Source organism: Thamnophis sirtalis, unplaced genomic scaffold (genome assembly GCF_051295495.1).
Source record: "Thamnophis sirtalis isolate CommonGarterSnake01/CBP01778 unplaced genomic scaffold, rThaSir2_p1.2 scaffold_3, whole genome shotgun sequence".
Lineage (NCBI taxonomy): Eukaryota > Metazoa > Chordata > Lepidosauria > Squamata > Natricidae > Thamnophis > Thamnophis sirtalis.
The window spans coordinates 38,829,157-38,843,832 of NW_028261383.1; the positions used below are offsets into that span (position 1 = coordinate 38,829,157).

The 14,676-nt window shown below is 39.6% G+C and overlaps 1 protein-coding gene across 13 annotated transcripts in view; it reads left to right on the forward strand.

Annotated features, from left to right (window-relative positions):
* The window catches only part of PXK (PX domain containing serine/threonine kinase like), a 53,556-nt gene extending 39,045 nt beyond the window's left edge, over nt 1-14,511 (forward strand). For 2 of the 13 annotated variants that reach the window (XM_087708755.1, XM_087708759.1), the window contains exons 17-18: nt 1,999-2,061; nt 13,472-14,511. In XM_087708755.1, coding sequence (XP_087564881.1) covers nt 1,999-2,061; nt 13,472-13,680 — 272 coding nt within the window. In that variant the 3' untranslated portion in view covers nt 13,681-14,511. Of the gene's footprint in view, nt 1-1,998; nt 2,062-8,152; nt 8,186-13,471 lie in introns of all 13 variants that reach the window. The other 11 variants (XM_087708761.1, XM_087708763.1, XM_087708765.1 and 8 more) reach the window with 11 other exon arrangements.
* The last annotated feature ends 165 nt before the right edge of the window (nt 14,512-14,676 follow it).

Genomic DNA, 14,676 nt, shown 5'->3' on the forward strand with positions numbered 1-14,676 from the left:
ATGCTGTGTTTGGTATATGCATGATAAATTATTCAATTTAGATTGTGCCCTTCATTTTTAATGGTTTGAATACTGCTGTGTGTACATGCAAATGTTAATCTCTGTTTATAAAATCTGATTTGGGCAATTTATCTCTTTGAGGCCAAGAGCTAAGCTGCTATAAGCCCGGGTAGAGGAAAAGCAGCTACCATAAACATGTGTTAGTGATCACATTTCCAGTCTCAGCTGAAGTCTTACTTCCTAACGGGCAGGTGGTGACTATATTTTGCTATATTATTGGGGATTCCTTTTGGTCTGTGAAGATAAGAATTGTAAGCATGGATAAGGTACTATCTACACACTTTGTGCAGGAGATCAAACCCAGCCAATGCCGGACTTGCTCAAATGCGATGGTGAGGTGGCATCAGTTGAGGGAAAAGCCCTGGATGACGTTACAGAATGGGATGCAATCATTGGTGGGAGTCAAATAATTTAACAACCGGTTCTCTGCCCTAATGATTTCTTCCAACAACCAGTTCACCAAACTGCTCAGAAAGTTAACAACCAGTTCTCCCAAAGGGGTGCAAACTGGCTGAATCCCACCACTGGATGCAATCATCTTTCGCCCCTCTTTTAACATCTATATGAAATTATTGGGGCCAGTCAACTGATTGGAGTGCTATCTTGAGTATACTGTTGGTATACATCGCCCCCTTCAGGCTAGAGGGGAGATGCTATTGATGTTGTTCTTCAGGGGTTGGAGGCTGTAAAGATCTGGATGGAGAGAACAAGCCAAAGCTAAGTAAAGTTGCTATTTGTGAAAAAGTTTTCTCTGGATAAGCAGGCACTACCTTTGAAGGAGCAGATTAGCAATTTAGGATCTTCCTGGATTCACAGTTCCTATTAAAACAACAATTAGAGGCCATGGTGAGAAGGGCATTGCCCAGCTTCAGCTGATGTGCCCTTTGGGATCTTATATGGTGTAGGAGAACCAGTGATACCCTCGCTACTAATCAGATAAAATATTGCAGTGTTGACAATACATGGGGCTTCCTTCAAAAGTCACTCAGAAATTACAATTGGTCCACAGTGCATCAACAGGTTCCTGATGCTGGGAACATATAACAGCAATACTAATGTCCTGCAAGGAACCAAGAATGATAGGATGAGTTGCACAGAATAGTTTCTTTGTTGCTGCTTGCCTATAGATGGGAATCTTGCCTGACTAAAGTACACTCTTCATAACAATCAGCTAAATCTTATCAAGGTTTTGGGGAGAATCCCTTCTGAGCCTGTTTCTGCATACCAGTGACTCAAGGCTGATTTATCTTTTAGTTCTTTGAGAAAGAGCCCCATTCTTCTTGCAAGCCAGCTCCAGATTTTCTCATACCTGCAAAGCAATCGCCTCTGACTTGGATTGACCCAATTTAAAAGAGCATTAACGGAGAAACTGTTTGTGATTTCAGTGCTATATAAATTCAGCAAATGACTATATGTATGTATCAGTGGTGGGATTCAGCCAGTTCGCACCTATTCGGGAGAACCAGTTGGTAACTTTCTAAGTAGTTCAGAGAACAGATTGTTGGAAGAAATCTCCTTTTGTTTTTTCCCACTTTACAGGGCTAATCCTGTAAGGAAGGCAGGAAGGAAACATTCTAGTGTTGTTTCTAGCCTAATCTTTATTGACCTGCTTACAGAAACTGGCTCTCCGGTTAACCCTTATTACATTGTAACAGCTAAGGCGAAGCGCCCATCGACCTGAGTGACCTTGAGTTGGCCAAGCCCACCCAGTCACATGATCACCGAGCCCCACCTACCCAGATAGTCATTAGGGCAGAGAACCGGTTGTTAAATTATTTGAATCCCACCACTGGTCTGTATCTATAGTTTGGCCCAAATCTCCTTTTATATTACTACTTTGGGACGTGCCCTTTAGTTTGGAAGTCTCTTTCTCACTAAAAAAAAAAAGTGTTGAAACTGAAATGATCTTCATGCTAATTGTGAATATTTCTTATCCAGCAGGGTCTGGCACAAGTTCCCCTCTAACATCACCTTCCTCTCCTGTTCCTCCTCCTACAGCAGGTGAGTTGAAGAATCAGTACCCTGCATGCTCATCTAACATGGTTTGGCTTCGAACCTTGTTCTTCATGGATCATGAAATCTGGTGGCTTTTGGCTTCTGTAAAAATAAAACTTAAAAAAATGAAAGAAAATATTTCCACATTCTAGTTTTCCAACTTCCGTTTGTTTTATTTTTTTTGAAGTGCCCTTGCTGCATAATTTGTGTTAACTTAATCTGTTTCCCTTGTACGTTTTAGGAAGGATTCATAGGTTTCAAAATGAGTTGATCAAAATGAGTAATATGTCGCGCCGTGCAGACTCTGTCTGGGTGCTCTGCTTTTGTCCTTTGTGTGCAATAAGACTAATAATTTATTCCCTTTGCGTCAATAGTACACACACACACACACCCCTTGTTTGGCATGTCAACAGAAGATCGTCATAGAAAAGAAATAAATCTCGAAACTTGGGCAGTTGGTTCCTAGCAAGAGGAAAGGAAGTTTCAAACTGCTTATTCCTGCAGTGGCAATAGCTGGTTCTAGTTCAATAGTTGCACGGTATAGTGATTAAGAGATTGAACTATAAATCAGAAAACCTTGTCTGGGCGATAAGGTAGCTTTAGTAAGCCACCTTCTGTTCCTCCTTTGTAATATGAGGATCACAGTTCTGAATTGTTACACAGAATAGTTTCAAGAAGTGCGGTGTGCAGCAGCTGCCGAAAAAGCCAACACAGTTCTAGATTGCATAAACAGAGGGATAGAATCAAGATCACGTGAAGTATTAATTAATACCACTTTATAATGCCTTGGTAAGGCCACACTTGGAATACTGCATCCAGTTTTGGTCGCCACAATGTAAAAAAAGATGTGGAGACTCTAGAAAGAGTGCAGAGAAGAGCAACAAAGATGATTAGGGGACTGGTGACTAAAACACATGAAGAACGGTTGCAGGAACTGGGTAAGTCTAGTTTAATAAAAAGAAGGACTAGCGGTGACATGATAGCAGTGTTCCAATATCTCAGGGGTTGCCACAAAGAAGAGGGAGTCATACTATTCTCCAAAGCACCTGAGGGTAGGACAAGAAGCAATGGGTAGAAACTAATCAAGGAGAGAAGCAACCTAGAACTAAGGAGAAATTTCCTGACATTTAGTCAGTGGAGCAACTTGCCTCCAAAAGTTGTGAATGCTCCAACACTGGAAGTTTTAAAGAAAATATTGGATAACCATTTGTCTGAAGTGGTGTAGGGTTTCCTGCCTAAGCAGGGGGTTGGACTAGAAGACCTCCAAGGTCCCTTCCGATTCTGTTTATTCTATTCTATTCAAAAGATATTTGAGGCCCTTTAAAGATTCTACATCTGTCTGGAACACAAGTATATCTGAGTAAAAATCTGCTTTTCATCCTTTGGCATCCCACTGACTGTGGGATGCTATTGGATTGTATGTGCTATTTCAGCCATTGCCAGGATATGTTTTTTTTTTAAGTAGCAAAGACAAAAGAAAGGAGTGGTGTATAGGTGTAAAAGAGCAGTTATGCATCTTGCAATAATGAACTGAGGAATCTATCAAGATTCTAGGTCCCTTTGAAAACAACTGCAGACCTTTGTGTTTCCGCAGTACTAATAACATTGGAAGGCTAAGCTGTTTGTTTTAAACTTAAATGTAGCTAAAATTGTTGCAAAGTGGACAGGACACCTGCCTTACCTGTCTTCCCAGCGTATGAGTGCCAGGGCTTGTAAAGGAAATACTGGCTGGTTTTATTAATTTATTCAATTTATATGGTGCACATTGGATATAGAACTCAAGAGAGGCAAAAAAGCAAGTTAAAAACAACAATAAAAATATTACCAAAACCTAAAACCCATCAAATCTGGCCAGCAGGCTTACCTACATCAGTTTCCCCCCTTGGTATCCCAGACCAATAGTGAATGAATTAAACTGAGTATAGTTTGTTTTTTTAATTTCCCCTTCTCTTCATTAAAGGAGATTGCTGAGTTCTGTCCTGTTTCTTCTGTGGGGCAAGAGGATTTTCACTATTGCCAGATCCACGTCTTTCTCCTTTGTTCTCCAGTTCAGACTGATAAAAGTAATAATAGATTTCTTTCAAACTACTGCTGCTAGTTTGAGGAATGAACAGTGAAATGGAAACATCCAGAATTAAACTTAATAGATATGTTTAATGAAGGGATAAAATAGTAGAATAATCACAGGAAAGATCAGAGAAAGCTGGCTTAGAAAATGTTTGCAAGTTAATTATCAATAATAATAATAATGTGATATATGAAGGTAGCAATACCAACAGCTGGTTCACAGGCAGAGGAGAGAACAGTTTCAATTCAGAGTTCAGAGAGCAGACTAGATTAGTTTACTTGCACAGGCTCAGAGCTACATAGGTAAGCCACGCCCAGGCTCTGAGTCATCTGGCATTGGTCTCAGTCACCAAATAGTTCCCATTGGCTGACCCAGTTGCCATGCCTATACATTGGCTGACTTTGTTCCACATCCTATTCCAGCCAGTCCCCAATGGCTGAGCTATTGCTATGTCCTATTCCAGTTCATGAATATTCTGACATAAATTGAGTGATAGGTGAGTGTTTATGGTTATATGTTTGCAATACATTTAGTTAGTTTTTCAAGGGATGGAAGCATATGAGTGTTGCTTGTTAGCTTTTATTCTTAAAAAATTTACATGGAAAAAGGCGGTAAAATTGTCATTGATCCCAGTAGGAGAGTGGTTCTGCAATATAAAAAAAACACTTTTCACAAATATCTACCGTATATACTCGAGTATAGGCTGACCCGAATATAAGCCGAGGCACCTAATTTTACCACAAAAAACTGGAAAAGTTATTGACTCGAGTATAAGCCTAGGGTGGGAAATGCAGCAGCTACCGATAAATTTCAAAAATAAAAATAGATACCAATAATGCCATTGCCCATTGAATAACATATACAGCCTGCCTGTGCCCATTAAATATACAGTAGCCATTGTAAAAATTTGCTCTGCATAACAAATTATTATCACACAATACCGGTGTATTCAATGAAATACTTCACTCACCTCATGATGCTGATGTCCCGCTGTGATGATGATGTCCTGCCTCCTATGACACACGGCACAGTGATTCCTATCATTGGATCACTGTACCAGAGGAGGTGGGACATCGCTATGTGGCTGCTTGCCATAACAAGGAGGAGGTGGGACATCGTTGCAGAGCGGCAGGAGGGGGAGGAAGGAGAATCGTAAGATAGCCCTGCATTACATTAGAACGTGAGGAGTGGGGATGGTGCGGTGCACGCTGCGCGGCAAACTGACACAGAGGGAGGGGAAACTCAGGGGCGCTGGGCCATTCACGAGCGTCACCCAGCGGCATGGCCCCGCCCCTTTTTCTCCTCCATTTCGGGCAAATTTTTCACTGACTCGAGTATAAGCCGAGGCGGCTTTTTTCAGCTCAAAAAGTGGGCTGAAAAACTAGGCTTATACTTGAGTATATACAGTATCTTGCTTAAATCAGATAAGCTTGAACTTAGCTGCGATCTTCAAAAGTAAATCCCATTGAACCCAATAGTAACATATAAATCATACCATATTCATGTTATACTACATGGTTTTTATCTTGGTTGCAAAATTTTCTTTTCTCTACTTTCAAGTGTGGCTGCACAAAGCATTACAGAGAGACAAATTAGAGAATGAATGAGAGAATGCTTTCATATGATTAACCCATGACATCTATTCTGACAGTTACAGAATAGTACAGTAACTTAGTATTTAAGTTCCCCACTTGATCACAGTAACATGAATCCATTGCCTGTCTTACGTTTCTTTGAGGCTGTTTGCATTGTAAATTTACTTTGACATCTAGTGATGGAGATCAGTAGTGCCATATCTTAGATAATTTTGTTACAGACACTTGCTGATTTAGCCTGAGACAGCAACTGTGTAAAAATAGGTTTCTGTCTGTATATCACTAATAAGGTGAGAATATAGAAATAACTGCTACTTGCACAGTTACTCTGATTAATTCCCACTTGAGTAGAATGAGATTGTACTGATTGATAAGGATTACTATCATTAATTAACAAGGATGAAAAATGCCAGTTATTAGATTTTAAGCAACCCAGTATCATTGGGACGTTTTATGTACAGTAAAATATGGAGTGGACCTCTTTACGTACGGCCACAATTGAGCCCAAAATTTCCATTGCTAAGCAAGGCAGTGACTTTTGCCCCATTTTACAGTCTTTCCTGCTACAGTTGTTAAGTGAATCACTGCAGTTTTAAGATAGTTAAGTAAGTTACTATCACAGATGTTAAGTGAATATGGCTTCCCTGTTGACTTTGCTTGTCAGAAAAGGTGAGATTGTGTGACCCCGGGAGGCTGCAATGCGCTCTACATGGGGCAGCCCTTGAAGAGTATTCGAAGACTTCAACTCGTCCAGAATGCAGCCGCGCAAGCGATTGTGGGTGCACCTCGGTACACCCACGTTACACCTATCCTCCGCGAGCTGCACTGGTTACCGATCGGTCTCCGGATACGCTTCAAGGTGCTAGTCGTCACTTATAAAGCCCTTCATGGTATTGGACCTGGGTACTTGAGAGACCGCCTGCTGCCAATTACCTCCCAAAGACCCATTAGATCACACAGGGTTGGCCTCCTCCGGGTTCCGTCTACCAGCCAATGCCATCTGACTACTACCCGGGGGAGGGCCTTCTCTGTGGCAGCTCCGGCCCTCTGGAACGAACTCCCCGCAGAGATTCGGACCCTCACCTGTCTCCAGGCCTTCCGAAAAGCCGTTAAAACCTGGCTGTGTCGGCAGGCCTGGGGTTGATGAGTTCCCTTCCCCTCTCGACCTGTGTGTTTGTTGGCTATTTTAATTGCTTGTATTGTATTTTGTGTTCCCTTTCCCCCTTGAGTTGTTCGCCGCCCTGAGTCCCGTTGGGAATAGGGCGGCATATAAATAAAACAAATCTCAATCTCTCAATCATAAATACATGCCAGTTGCCAAATGTCTGAATTTTCATCATGTGACCATGAGGGTGCTTCAAAAGTCGCAAGTGTGGGAAATGGTCATAAGTCACTTTTTTTTAGGGCTTATGTAAATTTGAATGGTCACTAAAAATGTAAACTTTTGTGAATTGAGGGCTACCTCATTTGTGTATTTTTTCACCTTATTTTCCAATTTCAATGTTGTTTATTCGTGATACCTCCTCAAGGCATCTTATTTCCAGGTCTGAATTGGACAAGACAGGCTATAAGGATGTAGCTTTTTCACAATTAAGTTTGGCGGAGTATTTCTATAGTAAAGGTAAAGGTTCCCCCTTTCCAATCAAATCTGACTTGAGGGGGTGGTGCTAATCTCTATTTCTTAGCCAAGGGAACCAGCATTGTCCGAAGACATTTCCGTGGTCATGTGGCCAGCATAGCTGTACGCCAAGATGCATGGAACGTTGTTACCTTCCCACCAAAGTGGTACCTATTTATCTATTCACATTTCCATGCTTTTGAACTGCTAGGTGGGCAGGAGTTGTGGCAAGTAAGTGGAGCTCACCACATTGCTTGGCACTCAAGATTTGAAGCCGAGCTGTCAGCTTTCCGGCTGACAGCCTTAGCATCTTTAACCACTGAGCCATCACACCCTCATATTTTTTATAGTAGTTCTGATAATACAGAAACTGTATTTCATAGCAGAATTATAGAGCCTATGTTCTTTTTCTAGATTCAGTTCTTAGCATCGCCAGTTTGAAAGGCAGAGGAAAACCCAATTTTCCGGAGATTGTGGGAAATTTCTGCCAATCAGAATGGACAAATCAGGGCAATGTGGACAGATAGTTCAATCATATTAAGTAGCTTAATATGTTCACTGCAATTTTTAATGTTTAAAATTTTTGAATGTGTCTGATGTTATTGTATTTGTCACAAGTACCTGTTTGAACCTATGGATAAGGCAAACACATCAGCAGACCAATTAATGCAATTATGTGCATTGGGTCCTGTATATCAGGCTACTTATATCTGTATTTCTTTTCTCTTGTTGTTGAATGGATATAATCGAATGCTGGAATACTGACTGTTGTGCTCTTTTTTCCCTGTCTTTCTTCTTCCTTTCTTCTGTCTTCAGTAGAGCATGCGCCATTTTGAACATGAATTCTCGGTAAAGTAAATATTGATGTCCCTTTTTAAAAATGATATGTTAGAGTATGAGAATATCGATGCTGAAAGGAAAAAATATGAAATATTGATTTTAATAATTTTCTAAATTATGTTAAAAGGCAGAAAATTTTCCCTCCTCCTCCTCCTCCTCCCTGGATCAAAGTTGCACCTGCTACTATTAAACAAATCCTTGAAATATTTATTTTTTTGAGAAAACATTTTTTAAACTCCTCCTCAGGTTTGTTAGCATTAGGATTATCCAATATTCAAGCAATTTGAAGTAGATGTTTTCTTCAAATAAGCATATAACCAAGCAGTACTATACACTGCTAGCATTTTAAAAACAATGTTTTTCCCTAGTCAATTGTAAAACAAAAGAGGAGCCTAGGGAATTACAACAGAAAAAAAAAACTGGAAGAAAACTTCCAAGAAGCTTTTCCTCTGTTAAACTTTTTAAAATATTAATCCAAAGGTATAAAATGTCTGATATAAAGATGGAGGACCAGGTTTCAAGGATAACTCTGTATATTTTGGTGTTTCACATAGAAAAGATAAATCATACCACACCATAGTAAAAAGGTAAATAATTAAATTAAGAAATTTCCATAGTGGAATAAAATGAGGAAGCAATACTGGGTAAAAAGCCCCTTTAGTAGCTCATTTCAAGCAAGCAGTGTTTCTTAACCTAACTTAACCCATCAGAGTATTTCCTATTTTTCCATGTAGGAAGAATAGTAGGTTTTACTGAATGTACCACTAGCAGAGCGACACTGGGAAGTTCCTATCAGCTAAGTAAGTTGCTTCTTGAAGGAATACAAAATATTCACTAATTTAGGGATATAGGAACATTGGAAGTATGTCCATCTAGCGGTATTTTAGCCCTACCAATTATGGAGCAAATAAAAATTTGCAGTTTTAAACTTTTTTTAAATAGATCTAGCCTGAATTATTGATGTTTTTAATGTCTTTATGAAGTAACTGGGCAAATAAATAATTGAAAATGCTGTTTAAGTACATGCTCTCTCCGTTTAGAAAAATATTTTAGATGTAATGGTAGCTAGGAATAGCAGATCACCCAACCTATTTAGCAGCCTGAGCAGTTCATTTATTTACATGAGCATTATGTAACGAGAGAACATTCAGGTACCTCCAGCTACCATATTCAAGTAAACATATTGTTTGCTGATATTGTAGGAGTTATGTAAGATACTTGGGGGAATATTTTTGCTGTAGGGCTGATTTTCCACATGAAGGCAAATTACATCTTGAAAGCAAAGAGATGCACTCCTTTATTAAGGAGAGAAAGGGCATAGATTTAAAGGAACTAAACATCAAACATGGTTTCTGGGATGATATTCTAGGGTCAATGGAGCAGTGTTAGCTTTTGGGAGTTTTTGTTTTGGGGTGGGGTTCAAGAGTATTCCTTGGGTTCAGTGCAGAGCTGATATTCAGCAGGTTCTGACCAGTTCTGGAGAACCAGTAGCAGAAATTTTGAGTAGTTCGGAGAACCAGTAAATACCACCTCTGACTGCCCCCCCCCATCTATTCTCTGCTTCCCGAGTCCCAGCTGATCGGGAGGAAATGGGGATTTTGCAGTAACCTTCCCCTGGAGTGGGGAGGGAATGGAGATTTTATAGTATCCTTCACCTGCCACGCCCATCAAGCAAATTTGAATCCCACTATTGCTTCAATGATATAGAGGAACATTTTACTTTTATAAAAAAACATCACATGTAAGGATGTGCTGTTCAGTGTTGGTGAAGCCATGGCAACCTTTGTTTCTGATGGGAACTCCATGCACAGTTCACTAGTGAAATGGTCAAATTGGCTAATGGAAAGCATAGCAACAGAATGTCACTAGAGTTAATAGCTTTTGGGTCCCTCAACTGTTTTCATTTTTCACTTGATAAAGGCCATTCAGGCTTTGGGCTGGAAAAAAACTGTCTGTGGAATAAAATCAGGGTTAGTAAAGGAATCATCTGTGTAAGACCAAAGTTAAATAGATGCCCCAATAACTTCATCATATAACTGGAAAATGATGGAATAGCTACAATTCATTGGACTGTTATTTGTGACCAGTATAACTTGGCACTGAGTTCCAGTTCGTATTCTTTTGAATTCGTACTTTGAGCATCTTATATACTTAGTCAACTTTTATTACAGCATTTATTTCTTCCTATGTAGTTTGTCCTAACTCAGAATTCACACTCTAATGATTACCATATTTTTCGGAGTATAAGACGGACCTTTCCCCCCCTAAAAGAACGTGGAAATGTTGGTGCGTTTTATACACCGAATACAGCCATTTTTGGCCTCCGAAAGCCCCAGTCCTGCATCCCATTTTTGTGAAAAATAGGCTGTTTTTTGCCAAAATGGAGGCATTTTTGTCTTTCCCCAGCCCCCAGAAGCATTCTGCATGCTTCAGCAGGCCTGGGGCAAGGCAAAAATGTCCCCGTTTTTGTGAAAAATGGTCCATTTTCCACCCATTTTTCACAAAAATGGCGTTTTTGCCACCCCCAGCCCTGCTGAAGCCTGCAGTGTGCTCCTGGGGGCCAGAGAGGACAAAAACGTTTTCCTTACTTCTTCAAAACCTTGGTGCGTTTTATACACCGGTGCATCTTATAGTTCAAAAAATACGGTATCAGCAAGAGCCTTCACTTTCATAAAGCATTTACCTGAGGTTGCACTTCAAGCCCTCTTTTTAAAAAGATGGAGTCACTGACCATACTCACCAGGTTGATCAAATTTGGCTCATGTAACAGAAAAGTTACTGCAGTTGGGATGATGAGCACCTAAATACAGCACTGCTTTACCAAGCCTGCTTCAAAGTACCTTGGCAGGACTTAGTCTCTCTACTGAGGAAAATTTTTAAAGATATTTTATCCTGCTTTTATTATTTTTACAAATAACTCAAGGCTGCAAATGTGCCTTTTATTCCTTCCTCCACCTATTTTCCCACCACCAACAAGCCTGTGAGGTATATTTGGCCTTAGAGGGGGGGGGGATTGGCCCAAGTTATCCAGCTGGCTTTCATGTCAAAGGTGGGACTAGAACTCACACTCTCCTGGTTTCTGCCCTGGTGTCTTAACTACTTCACCCTGCCATTATAATGCCTTAGAAAGAGCCACTTTAAGAAAGAGTGGATGTACAGCAGTGTTGGCAAACCTTTTTGACACCGTGCCGAAATGGGAGCTCGTGCGCACATACAGGAAACCAGAAGCGCAGCCGCCCGGTGCACATGTGCACGCCAGGAAAATGATCTTCCTGTTTCCGGCTCATGCATGCATACCAGCCAGCTGGTCTTCATACGTGCTTACGTGCTAGAAGCTGGAAGACCAGGTTGCACTGGAAACAGGAAGAACAGCCGCCAGGCGTGCGCAAGCGCACTAACAGCTGCTCTCCCAGTTTCCGGCGCTCCTGCACACATGAAGACCAGCTGGCTGGTGCACCAGAACCCGTAAGAGCAATGGGCGACAGCTCAGATGCCCGGAGAGATGGCTCTGTGTGTCACTTCCAGCACGCGTGCCATCTATAGGAAACTCCTTTAGTTAATTGGGTGATCTGTCCACTCTGAATTATTTTTGTATTCTCATGTTCAGGAGAATGTAACTGATAGAAGATTTTCTCCCCAGATTTCTATTGTTAAACAGACCTACTGTACATATTTTAATTTTCTCATGAAGATAATTCAGTTCATCTTTAATTCATGAAAAGTCCTAAAGCTTTGATATTATACTTGAATAATCTCTTTCCTGAGCAATGGAGCCGCTTTTTAAAGTTCATTCTGAAAATTACCTAGCTGGTCTCATATTCCCAAACTGAGACAAAGATTCATGGGTTTGAACATGTTACACCTTGGAAACAGTTTTCTATAAAAAATATTTTGGAATAAATCCTTGTTCTTCACAAATCCTCTTAGTGTTTCTCAACTTGAACAACTTTAAGATGTGTGGACTTTAGATTGCAGAATTCTTAAAAGAGTTGTGTTGCTGAAGTTGAGAAACACTGCCCTGAATCAAATGTAAATCAAATGTGTTCACATAATGTTCATATTTTTCCTTACAACATGGTTTTATGATACTGGAAGCTGCCCAAAGTAACTTGATAGTGAGATTGGTGGCAATTTAATTTAATTTAATAATTATTTTTGTAAGAACTGACTCATAGGTTTATGGAGGAAAACCTGCCAATTTTAATACAGGAAGATCTGCTTTTATTAATCAAATGTTATACAGTTAATAGTAGTTGAGATACTTAGCCTTACGCAAATATCTACTTAAAATTGGAAACAGATCAAGTTAGTTTATTCTGAATTTGAATTGCAAGTTGTTATCAAATGGTATTAAAGTAGGGGATGCACCCTAAAAACTTGATATCTACAATGTACCATCTTATAGCTTAGCTTTTCTGACTAATAATGGGATCAGGTGTGAAATTCTTCCTTCAGTGATGAAAGTTTATGAACACTTTATAGAGATCCATAATCAAACAGTATTGTAACCTACGTATGATCAGTCAGAAGGTGTGCAAGTAGTGAGAGAGTAAGGAATTCTGAATCGTGGCAGCAAATTTTACAGGAGAATGTCAGAATACCTGTCTGTGACTGAAGATTTTTAAAAATGTGGGCCATGGCAACAGGACACCTATCGTAAATAAATAAATCTACAGTAGAAAGGCTGAAGCCATTCATATATATGAATGGATGGTCAAAGAAACTGAACTGAACTCAATTGAAATGTAGGACAAGTGAAGTGAATAATTCATGCATGACAGTCAAATAATATCAATTAGTTAAAAGCTTTTAAACAAAAGGAATAGACTAAAATACTTCCAAGAAATGTATGGATTGATCAACAGGTACAGAAATGTTTGCATTGAAACATTACTGCTAAAAGAGATGCCACCAAAGACTGGGTAGAGTTAGTACTTAACCAGAATCTCTTATCTCTTAATGGGCCTCAGATAAAGCTTTTGACAACATTGTGTAGATTATACCACTGCATGATTATGGATAGTTCTAAAGAGTTCACAAAACTTTCACCATATTAAGGGTTGCCGGTCATTAATAGTTGTACAGAATGTTGATTTTTTTAAAAAAAAAACTTGCACTTTTCTGCAGTATGCCGTTATTCATTTTAAACCATTTTTTTTACTTTTACCATGTGTGATTTCCTACCTCTCTTTTTTGTGTGTATTGAGCTTCTCCAGATCATGCTTCTGTTATCCATCATTTGCCAGCAGCATTTCCTTCAAGTTCAGCTCTTGAACTCTTTCTTTCTCTTTCTAGCAGGTGCCTCAACAATTCCATCACCACCACCACCACCACCACCACCAGCTCCTGGTCCTCCTCCTAACGTGGATGTGCCAACTCCCCCTGAGCTGCAGCCTGTGAACAGCACAAACAGGAGCGCCTTACTCAGTTCCATTCAGAATTTCCAAAAAGCAGCTTTGAAGAAAAGAGAAACCTATGACCACAGTGCTCCCAGAATCAGCTGAAGTTGTTTACAAATCAAATTGGATATATTTTCTATTTCTGTTCTCAGAACCAGTCTTTCCTGTAATCATTTGACCTAGCCACTCTTTGTTTAGTCATTTCAAACTCCCCCCCCCCTAAAGTAATATAATTGAATAACTATGATCAGAGTCTTTGGCTTGTGTTGAAGGGTGAAAAGATCCCATGTAGAGATTTCTTTTTGGTGGAATCTTTCTTGGGATGGATATTATTTCTTCTGATAGAGTGACCATTTAAATTCTGAGGCTTGCTTTTCAAAAAGGATGAATTATAAACCCCGGCCCATTGATGTTAGCTGTACTGTACTAAGTTACTTAGCAATGTTGGAAAATATGGCAATGCTGATATATTTTTTTGTCCTGCAAAACGCAGGTAATCCATGGATTATTCAAAGTTTAGAAGTACAGCTCCCAATGCGACTCAATTTAGAAAGAGGGCATTAAATTATGCCATTAGACTTGAGATTAAATTGGATATCAAGCTACTTACTTATGCAGGGTTTCCATTAATTCAAATTTAACCTCAATGTATGATTTATTATTGGGCTGGGGTGTTTAAAAAAAACCTACATAAGTTTAATGTTTTAGTGAAAAAATGTCATTTTTCTGATTTGTTGAAAATCTTAAATTGCACTTTAAGGATTATTAGTAATCCATTTTTAAAGTCAAGTATGTGTCAGTGTTTGTTCCTATGCAGACAATGTCATTGTGTAGAAGAGTTGATGTAGTCTGAAATATACTCATATTTTTATTAAAATGTCAATAGAATTTCATTGATGTTGGAAGAAAATAAATCTGCTTAATCTTTCAGTAGTACTGCTAAACATGGTAAAGCATAAATGCCTTGAAAATGAGACGTGGTATCAAGAATAGATGTTGGGTATGGTGAATGCCAGCATGCCATCAAAAAAATGGCATGTCACCTTTGACACACGATAGTTTCACCATCACTGCTCTAAGCTGAAGATCAGTTTAGATGCA